The sequence below is a fragment of the Microtus ochrogaster genome, chromosome 10, assembly GCF_000317375.1.
Source record: "Microtus ochrogaster isolate Prairie Vole_2 chromosome 10, MicOch1.0, whole genome shotgun sequence".
Lineage (NCBI taxonomy): Eukaryota > Metazoa > Chordata > Mammalia > Rodentia > Cricetidae > Microtus > Microtus ochrogaster.
In genome coordinates, this window is record NC_022016.1 from 55,026,914 (window position 1) to 55,037,330 (window position 10,417).

The window sequence follows — 10,417 nt, forward strand, 5'->3', positions numbered from 1 at the left end:
CTGATGAACATGGAGGCTGCCAGCATCTAGGACTGGACTAGTTCCCAGTGTCTACCCCTCAAGGCATTCTCCTTTTCCTCCTTTCTTCAAAGAAGTCACAGATCTGAGACTGTCCCAGAGACAACATGAGCTCCAGGACCAGCGCAACCATTTGGCCATGGAGCTGCTGTGGCTGCAACAGGCCATCAACAGCCGGAAGGAGGTAGGCACTGAGAACCTTTCTAAACAGGTCAAGGGTGGGGAGGAGCCTTCTGCCATTCCTGAGCAAGCTTGTTCCTGTTCTTTCCGAACAGTACCTCATTCTCAAGCAAACACTGAGATCCCCAGAAGCAAGCCAGACCAGAGACAAGCCTGACGTGTGCCTGGACCACAGGGTACAGACCTGTGGGAAGACCTGGCTGCAATCCAGCTGCCTCCTTAAGGACCAGTTGTGTAGGGACAGGACCGTAAGAGAGCCACACTCTGCAGATGACTCCTGCCGCAAGGGCAGATCGCAGCCTCAGAAACCCCCGTACAGACTAGCCAGTACAGGCAAAGACACAGTGGGGGCTAAGGGCAGGGAACTGTGCTACAGGAAGGCTGGACCACAGCTGCCTGCAGCATTAGACAGCCAGGCCGGAGGGGACAGGGCCACCAAAGGGCCAGATCATGGAGGACAGGCCTTTCATGAAACCTGCCTACAGCAGTTGACTCTCCTAGAGGATCAGACCCTTGGGGACCCCAAGTCTTGGAGTCCTTGTTCTGCAAAGGCCATGACACAGCTGCCCCCCCTCTGTGGACATCCAAATACTGTGGACACATACCCCGGAAAGCCGAGCTACAGAGAGGCTGACTGCCAAAGAGCTAGGCCACATGATTTGAGCACCTCAGAAGGCCACATGATTTGGGATGGGACATCGGCAGGGCTGGAACATGGTAGCCTGGATCTCAGAAGAACTAAGCCACCCAAGAGCCAGCACCCCAGTGCTAGGAGTTCCAACCATGGAACTACCAGTGAGCTTAGTGAGGAAGGATGGGAAAACCAGAGGACTCTGCTGTGGAGATGAAGATCTTGTCTTCCCCAAGAGAGGATCAGTGGACGAGCAGTCCACGAAAACAGGACCATCAGGCAAGACCCGAGGATCCAGGAGAGTAGGTTCCCAAAGAGGATGCTATGAAAAGGCGTTAAGGGACCTGGTTCCACCTCTGTCTTCTGCCCTTGCTCCTGGCCGTTCGTAGCTGTCAGGCCAAGCTGCAGGATTGTGCTGGCACAGTAGGGGAAAGAAGGGCATGCCCTTTTAGCCTCTGCCTGTGACTTTATCCAAATTTTACCTTCCCTTGGGGTAAGGAAGGAGGGAGGATTGTGGAGAATAAAAGTTTTTCTTGGTTATGAGCTTGTCTGCTTTTATCTCGTGCATCTGACCAGGACTGATTCTGGGTCATCTCCCACTCACACAGCGCAGCATCCCCAAAGCCAGCTAGCATCCTCCTTGGGGAGCAGCCCCCAGACTGATTACGCTTGATCTTAATTTGAAGGAGCCCAAGCCCTGGAGAAGACTGGATGTGTGTGGGAATCTCCGTCTTCCTCCCGCTGAGCCCCAGGTCTTCCTTTTGTAATGTGAGCAGACTGGGCTGCACAAGACAGCTCAGTACTAGTGTTCACCTAGCATAGAAGGGCCAGGGTTTGGTCCCAGCTCTGCAAGCAAATGAAAAAATATGATCCTATCTACCCTGCACATGTAAGGCCTATCAAGGGCAGATCTGAGACCCTGCATTCAGGAGAATGCACTTGTCCAAGGTGCCTGAAGCCTTCCTGGATAAGAAGGCATGACTCCACCTTTGGCATAGCTCCCAGAGCTGGCTTAGTTGCTTGGCAACTGCTCTGTGTCTGTGAGTGAGGATATACTATGGCAGCCAAGAGAGTACTGGTGTATCGCAACGGGGACCCCTTTTTCCCAGGCCGCCAGCTGGTGGTGACCCATCGCCGCTACCCCACCATGGAGGCTTTCCTCTCTGAGGTGACATCAGTGGTGCAGGCCCCACTGGCTATTCGTGCCCTCTACAGACTTTGCGATGGCCACCCCGTCACTGAGCTGGCTGACTTGCAGAATGGAGGACAGTACGTGGCTGCTGGCTTTGAAGGATTCCACAAGCTCCAGTGAGTGGGTTGGGGCTGACCAAGTGCCTGGGGAGGGCCATGGGAGCAGCAGTGTGTCCAGTACTCAGCTCCAAGTCAGCCGGCTGGTTCTCCCGGAGCCTGGGGACAGGCTGTGCTGGAAGAGCAGTGCGGTGAGAGAACCCGGCATGAATCTACATGATCAACTAATAAGTGAGCTGTGACTCAGATTGCATTCTGTACTAAAGCTAGTGCCCGCCACAACCAGGACCAGCCCGTGGGGACAATTCTCAAGTGGAACTTTGTTTAGGAATTACTTTCCCCCCAACTGCTGCCTGCCTTCTGAGATGGTTTCTCTGTGTAGCCCTGGCTGTCCTGGAACTCTTTGTGGTTGTTGTTGTTGTTTAAGACAGGGTTTCTCGCCACCCAGCTGGAAATCACTTTCTAGATCAAGATGTCCTCAAACTAAGAGATCTGCCTGCCTCTGCATCCCAAGTGCAGGGATTAAAGACCTGGTTGCCACACCTGGCCAAGGATTTATTTTCTGTCCGAGGGTTTTGCCTGCATATAAATTCTTTGTTGAGCCGGGCGATGGTGGCGCACGCCGTTAATCCCAGCACTCTGGAGGCAGAGACAGGCGGATCTCTGTGAGTTCGAGACCAGCCTGGTCTACAGAGCTAGTTCCAGGACAGGCTCCAAAGCCACAGAGAAACCCTGTCTCGAAAAACAAAACAAAACAAAACAAACAAACAAAAAAAAAACTTATAGAGATCCACCTGCCTTTGCCTCCTGAGTGCTGGGATTAAAGGTGTGCGCCACCACTGCCCAGCTTTCTGCAGCCTTTTTAATCTTGCGTGTTTGTCATGCAGGTCAGGGAACAACTTGCCAGTTCTTTCCTTCCTCCATGTGGGCTCTAAGGACTTTGGCAGCAAAATGCCTTTGCTTGCTGAGACATCTCTCTACTCCTGAGAGCTGTTGATTAAATCCATGCCATCACCACCAAACCCTAAAACTGTCCACTTCCTCCCTGCTGTGCTTAAGCGTCTGAAACTCCTGCTAGAGTAGGGACATCTCTTTCAGCAAGATGAGGGTCAGGTGGTAGATAATAACCCCAGCACTCACAAGGCAGAGGCAGGCGGATCTCTGTGAATTCAAGGCCAGTCTAGTCTACAGTGCTAGTTCTAGGACAGCCAGGACAGGACTACACAGAAACCTTGTCTCAAAAACCACACACACACACACACACACACACACACACACACAAATGACTTGAGCTTCCCACGCAGGCCTAGCTCCTAACCCTGCTCTGAACACTGAGCTGGGGTAGTTTAAGTTTATTATAGGGAAGGAACATGGTGTCTGGACACTTCCTGTGGAATTCTGAACAAGCCACATCTTTGACTGTCACCTCATGAGTGGGGAATTTTTGGACTACAGTAAGATACTTATGGCTTCCCCCAGCCTTCAACACCTAAAAGCCACATGGATTTATAGCCTGACTCAGTTCTCTGGGATCCTGCAGCAATTCAAATGTCCACATGTTCCTGGCCCAGAAAAGGCAGAGTGCTCCAGTGAGGAGGGACACTTAGGGTGCTGGGCAGCTACTGAAAGATGGCCTCATCCTAGCCTAAGGGAGAGTCTGAGATGCTTAGCTACAGCAGGAGAAAGAAAGGAGAGATGATTGGGGGAGGGGCAGGAGATCAAATGAGAGATTTTGGAGTCAGACTAGTAACCACATGGGAGGTGGTAGTCGGAGGCTCAGAAGTTGAAATCATCTTGAGCCACAGAGTAGACTGGCCCACTTGAGGGATTCCATCCTCCCGTCTCTGTCTCACTTTGGAGTGCTAGATCTTTATTGGCTCCTAGCCCTGGCTGTCCTGGAATCACTCTATAGACCAGATTGGTACTGAACTCATTGAGATCCACCTGCCTCTGCCTACTTGTCCTTTCAGCTCTTCGCCTCCTGGAAGGAAACACCCAGGCGGGAAAAGCGGCCGACAACATGTAAGTCCGGGGAGACTGCAGCCTTTCTCGTCCCATCCCTCCCCCTAGGACTGCTCCAGTTTGGTGGGTGGAAGAGTCCTGGAAACAGCAGGAGGTGTCCAGTCCAGGGGACGCACCGTGCTCACTCCAGCCCCTGCTCAGTCCCTGCCTTTTACCTAATCTCCAGGCCACACCAAAGAATGAGTCAGTTGTGAAACCCAGGGCAAGGGCAGGAGTCATGTGACTCAGGGACTACAGGTGCACCTCTCGGAAAGGTGTGAGCACTCGTCCCTACTCACTCGCTCTCCTGCACAAGTTTGCTTCCTGCCTGCTCACCCCATGTTCTTAGAACCATCCAGTCCCAAGCGAAGTTTTGGACTTTCCCTGGCTTGGGTTTCAGGAGCCTCTCATGTCTCACCCCCCATGTGATGGGGCCTCTGGACAGTGGCTGCCAGCAGACACCCCCTGCTATATCCTGTGAGTGCCGGCCCTGGAGCTGGGGGTATGGATTTCTGTGTCAGTACGTTTTTCCAGGAGCCCCATTACACATGGGAAAACTGAAACTGGAACATGTAAAGTGCTTCTTGGGTCACTTGGTTCCTGTGCCCCTTTCACATGCGGCGTCTCAGGGACACATCCCCTTACCTGGCTGTTCTTTGTCTCAGTGTGTTCAGGAATGGAGACCTGCTAAGTCCCCCCTTTAGTCTGAAGCTGTCCCAGACTGCCGTCCAGGACTGGGAAACGGTACTGAAGCTGCTGACAGAGAAGGCCAGGTTACAGAATGGGGCTGTGCACCAGTGAGTATGGGGACTGGGGGAGGGGGGCAGGCTCCCAAGAGCCCTGCTGCTCTTAAGTTGGGAAGGGCATGGAAAGGCATGTTCTCTCCAGCAGGGCTTTCTTTTGTGCCTCGGGACGGGCTCCCTAACACAGCCCTTCAAATCAGGCCAGAACCTAGGTTAACACTGCCCAGAGGACCAAAGTCAGAGGATCCCCCAGGAGCTGTCCCTACCTCAGCATCTGCTGGCGGAGAGTAGCCTGGTACCCAGCAGCCCTCATCACTTCTCCCCCCAGACTCTGCACCCTCAGGGGGCTTCCATTGTCAGCAGGCACAGCTCTGGTGAGTGGCCGTCACTACGTGGCTGTCGGAGAAGAAGAGTTCAAAGCCCTCCCCTACATGGAGCTGTTGGTGCCCAGCCCCTCTCTGTCCAAGGGCTGCTGGTATGCTTGTTTGAGGTGGAGGGTCACAGGTCACAGCAGGGGAAGTGCCCCCTGCCTGGGAGCTACTGTGTGCTCCTCTGTCCACTACAAACCTGTCTCTCACTGCAGGTATCCTCCAGGCCGGAAGCAGAAGTCCCACAGGCAGGGGGTAGGTAAGAGTGGGACGCAGGGGAATGACTGGCTGAGGGTTCCTATGAAGTAGTGATTCCCCCTCCTTGGGCTAGGAGTTATAGAGTGGCACATGCCATGCCAAATGCTGGCTGTTGGAACTGGCTACTTGGCATAGCAGGGCCCAATGGAACCTCCACTCACCACCCCATTCCAGGCCTCCATTCTCCCAGATGAACCAGTGAGCATGTGGCACTAGAGTAGAAAGCAGCCTGTTTTCCCTGGGCATCTTTGGATGCTGGTACCAAGCGCACTATTCCTGGGTGGACAGTCAACAAATGGATTCTAACTCTGTGTCCCTCCTATAGGCCCAGGGCCACCAGGCTCAGGCGGCTCGGCCTTCTCCAGAGGAACCAAGACAAACTGAGCCATCTGCTTTCTATGCCAGATTCCAGCAGTCCACTCGGCCAGGAAGCAGGCTCTCTCCCCTCTCACTTCCATCAGGTGAGGAGAGGCGGGCCCTTCACATCACTCCCTCCTGCTTACACTCTGGGAAGCAGGCCAGCTCAGGTCAGGTCCACCACATGCTGGAGGTATCTGCAGGGGACTTCAGCAAAGCTGAGTGCCAGTCTTCCACCTCCAAGTCACTGATTCTTTCATAGGGACATATGTAAAAACCACACAGAAAAGACATTGCTTAAAGTCAAGAGGTCCGGAGGTAGAATCACAGCTGGGAGCTAAAGGCAAGCCTCCAACTTCCCAGCCCTCCTAGGAGGCATTGGAGAACATGGGACCAGGCTCAGGGGAAGGAACTGGTGTAGCAGGTGAAGGCAGTGAAGGCGGAGGACCCTCTCAGCCTGGGCGTCAACCAATGTTGACTCCTTATTAGGAGTTAAGGGAGTTTATGGAGCTTCCTACCCAAGGAAGGAGACAGCCGGGGCTCAGGAAGTGGATGAAGACGAGAACACCTGCATAGGGGAGCCTGTGGGTCAGGTGAGCCCATCAGATTGGGAAGCCTCACCCTGAGATGGCAGAGGTCTGGCTAAAGTCTGGGTTCCCAGGACACATCTTCCTGGTGACCGAAAGCCTGCCCTCCTGTTTCCTAACTACTGAGGCTTTCTCCTTCCCAGTCTCCGTTCCTGGGTTGGGGACTGACTTCTGGCAGTGGAGGCAAGCTGGGCATCTGTATGGCTCTGTATGTCTCCACGTGTCCACCAGAGGGCAGCAGAGACAGGGGCAGAGGCCTTGTCCCTCAACATCTGCCTGGCCCGGGAGAGGCAGCCTCATGTTCAGCCAATGCCTGTGCCACCATCTTAAGTGCCAGGAATGCCAGTCAGAAGCTGAGAACAAGCACTCCAAACCACCCCAGCTTTCAGCAGCCTGCTCCCGAGAAGCTGGGCCTCACTGGGCTCGCAGTAGGTATGGCCTCCTCAGCCCCTCCCCATTCATAAGCCCGCAAATTCTGTGGAGGCCACTTCCTTGTGTGATTCCCTGACAGAGAAAGGCACCGCAGAATGGGTTTAGGAGCAGGCTTGTCACAATAAAGTAATACTTGCTAAGCTTTGTTTGCTACAGATTTATTGAAAGCTGCTGCTGGCCAGGTGTTTGCAGCGGCGAGGTGCTGCTCGGGCACAGCTGTCTCTTTACTCGAGGAACTGGAAGTTGAGCTCATTTTTCTTCCATTTGCCATGTAACCACTCTCCCTGAGTAATGCCCAGTGATGAGGCTGTGGAGCTGCGGTTCAGAGACTGCAGCCGGCCCTTTCCACACAGCCAAGGCTATGTGGACTGGAGCAGGCCAGCAGGCCAGTAACAGACGGCTGCTGGGCAGGGGCTGCTGGGCAGGGCTGCTGGGGATATGTGTGTAAAAGTCTCCAGTGTGAAATCTCTTCTCCTTCTCTCTCATGCAAGGCTTCTCTGTGTAGCTGCCTTCTGAGTGATGGGATTAAAGGCACATACCATTACTCCTGGCTCCAGTGCTAAATCTCAATAGCTGAACCCACCAGAGATTACAAAACCATCCCAGGGCTGGTCCTTGGTCCTTTTTCCTTTTTTCTTATATTTTTTTCTTTTCTTTTTTTTTTTTTTCTTTTTGGTTTTTTGAGACAGGGTTTCTCCATGTAGCCTTCCTTGGCTGTCGTGGAATTCTGGACCCTGAGGTAGATGTGATCCGAGAGATGAGGAGGCTAAGCTTAGCGAGCCAAGCTGGTATATCCTCCGGTGCACCTTGGTGGCTGGAGTCTGCTGAACACAGCAGAGCAGAGCAGAACTGAAGGTCAGGGCTGGCCTTGGGTCTTGGTCACCGAGCTTGTGATGCAAAGCGTGACCCCCGTGATGGCGAGTACCATGCCAGCCACTGCCTCTGAGATAAAGAAAACATCAAGGGGCTGGGGGTGAGCTGGGCCAAGGAAGACTGATGGGGCCTGGTCCCAATTCCTACCCCAGGGCAAGATCAGGGAAGGCCTCTCCTCTCCCACCCACGGGAGACAGACTCGGGGGAAATGCTCACATACGTCAAGGTCCAAGCAGCTATCCTTACAGGCATCAGCCTGACTTACGTTTTCCACCAACATCTTCTCCAAGGATCTTCCCAACAATCAGCGTGAAGACCATGGCCAGAGAGTTACAGATGGGCACAGCTAAAGTCAGATCTGGGAAGTGAGAACAAGAAAAATCCCTAGAGGCAAAGATGCCTTTCTAGAGACAAAGTCCTATCATCATCACCACCATCACCACCTTTACAAAAGTAAGTAGCACAACACAGACATGGTAGTAAACTTAATCACTCTGGGGGCCAGGTGGTGGTGCACACCTTTAATCCCAGTATTTAGGAGACAGAGGCAGGAGGATCTCTGAGTTCCAGGACAACCAGGGATACAGGCTGCCTAAAAAAAAAAACACAGGCAAAAACAAAGAAAGAAAAACAAAAACATCACTGTGAAAGCAGTTCTAAGAGGAAATGTCATAGCATTAAGAGCCCACATAAAGAAAATGCAGAAAGCTGATACTAGTGACTAAACAGCACACCTGAGAGCTCTAGGCAGAAGCAGGCAGATCTCTGTGAGTTCAAGGCCAATCTGGTCTACCGTGGGAGTTTCAGGACAGTTTGGGCTACACAATAAGATTCTGTCTCAAAAATAAAGAAAATTGAGCATCATGAGGCAGATACTGGGAACATACCATGATCCCAGTGACCAGGAGGCTGAGGCAGGAGGATATCTAGTTCGAGGCCAGCTTGGGCCACACAGCACAACTCTATTAAAGGTGGGGGTGGTTGGGGAGATGCCCAGTCAGTCAGTGCCTGCCATGAAAGCACAGAGGTCTGAGTCTGGATCATTCCAGCTGTGAAAAGCTGGGCCAGGTGGACTGTGTCTGTAACCGGAGTGGGGGAGACAGGAGGGGCAGAGATGGATGGGGCCCTGAGCCAGCTGGCCAGCCCGGATGAGCAACCAGTGAGCTCTGGCGCCAGACAGAGACCCTGTCTCAAACACCACATCGGAGGATGATTCTGAAAGACACCCAGCATCGACTCAGCTTCCACACCCAAGCACAAGCACACACCCCTGTAAGCCACACACGACTAGAAACAAGGCCACGCAGCGTGTGCACAGCTGTGCTCCTAGCACACAGGAGAAAAGCGGACTGCTTCAGGTTCAAGGACAACCTGGTCTATATACTGAATCCTACCCAGGCCAGCAAGAGTTACAAGGAAGATTTTCTGAGGATGACTCTAAATTTCTGCTCCTCCTGCCTCCACCTCCTAAGTACTAGAATTAGGGTGGTTAACCACCACGAAGGGTTTATTTGGTGCTGAGGATGGACCCAGAGCTTTGTGCAGGCTGGGTAAGCTCTCTACCAAATGAGCTACATCCCTGGCCCAGCTTATAGCCATTAATATACAATTTCAAATCCCTTTGCACTAGCATTCTGTTGGGATTAAGGCAAGCATGGTAAATTCCCCAATATTAATTTATGAAGTTAAGCATGTTTGTCTCCGAAGGTCATGATATGAATATGTAATCTGATGTATTAGGAACAGTTAAGAAACATTTGGAGAAAGAAAATTTATATTTATTGAGCCTCTACTGTATGTCAGGCACTCTGCTAGACACACTGAATCAATCTTCTTCACAATGCTATGAGGCCCACTATCTAAAACCAAGATTTAAATAAGGGGCTTATTTTAGGCTAAGCAAGCAGTGCACAGTGGAATCAGAGTCATCAGAGCCTCACTTACACGGGTGACTGGTGAACACACCTCTAATCCTAGCACTCGGGATACAGAGGCATGAAGATCATGATTTTGGAACTAGACTGAGTTACACAGTGCGACTCTGTCTCAAAAACAGCCAACAAGGGCCAGGAGGATGCTCAGTGGTGAAGGCACCTGCCATCGAGACTGAGGATCTGAGCTCATCAGAGCACCTACAAGGTAAAAGGAGAGAGCCTCTTCCCAAATCTTGTCCTTGACCCACACACACGCACACACATGTGCACACACACAGAGAGAAAATAAATGCAATGAAAAAATAAAAGTACCAAGCAAAAAGAAAAACTATCCCCTACACAATAAGTCCCCTCCTCCCAAAATAAAGAAAACAAGTCAGCACTTATGACAGCAAAATGAACCTTCCCTCTCCTGCTGCTGCACGAGACGGCCAGGCCAGCCTTAGTGCCTGCCACACTCACACCCACCTCACTGCCCCTGGGACTCGGAGGGGGATTAGAAATAGATGTTCTCCCTCACAGATAGGCACAAGGTATTTCTGGTTCCCTTCATAAAATATGGCCTCCACCGCGGAGGACTTCCAAGCCAGAGACCCACCTGTTGATGCCAAGGTCAGGTAGTAGAGAAGGGAGCCACTCTGGTTGAGGAGAAAGGGCATCAGATACTGGAAAGAGGAAAAGTCTGTCAACATTGCCTGCTCATGCAACATCTTCATCTGACCTGCTAGCACAGCGGTTCTCAGCCTTCCCAGCGCTGCAACTCCTTAACACAGTTCCTCGTGTCCTG

At 52.3% G+C, this 10,417-nt stretch overlaps 3 protein-coding genes across 4 annotated transcripts in view; 2 read left to right on the forward strand and 1 right to left on the reverse strand.

Annotated features, from left to right (window-relative positions):
* Iqcc (IQ motif containing C) overlaps positions 1-1,369 on the forward strand; it is a 3,079-nt gene extending 1,710 nt beyond the window's left edge. The window contains exons 4-5 of one of the 2 annotated variants that reach the window (XM_013348336.2): positions 93-202; positions 294-1,369. In XM_013348336.2, coding sequence (XP_013203790.1) covers positions 93-202; positions 294-1,046 — 863 coding nt within the window. In that variant the 3' untranslated portion in view covers positions 1,047-1,369. The remainder of the gene's footprint in view (positions 1-92; positions 203-293) is intronic. The other variant, XM_026782252.1, reaches the window with a different exon arrangement.
* A 626-nt stretch (positions 1,370-1,995) lies between these two features.
* Positions 1,996-6,877, forward strand: Dcdc2b (doublecortin domain containing 2B). The gene is made up of 7 exons (XM_026782157.1): positions 1,996-2,137; positions 4,048-4,099; positions 4,744-4,875; positions 5,150-5,296; positions 5,405-5,444; positions 5,773-5,908; positions 6,623-6,877. Exons 1-7 carry the CDS (start codon positions 2,053-2,055, stop codon positions 6,853-6,855), a joined length of 825 nt encoding a protein of 274 aa, XP_026637958.1. The 5' UTR covers positions 1,996-2,052; the 3' UTR covers positions 6,856-6,877.
* Positions 6,878-6,962: 85 nt separating this feature from the next.
* Tmem234 (transmembrane protein 234) overlaps positions 6,963-10,417 on the reverse strand; it is a 5,627-nt gene continuing 2,172 nt past the window's right edge. Inside the window, exons 3-5 of the mRNA XM_005353185.2 lie at positions 10,229-10,295; positions 7,962-8,054; positions 6,963-7,765 (exon numbers count right to left, since the gene is read on the reverse strand). Of these exons, the coding sequence (XP_005353242.1) occupies positions 7,680-7,765; positions 7,962-8,054; positions 10,229-10,295 (246 nt within the window). The 3' untranslated portion in view covers positions 6,963-7,679. The remainder of the gene's footprint in view (positions 7,766-7,961; positions 8,055-10,228; positions 10,296-10,417) is intronic.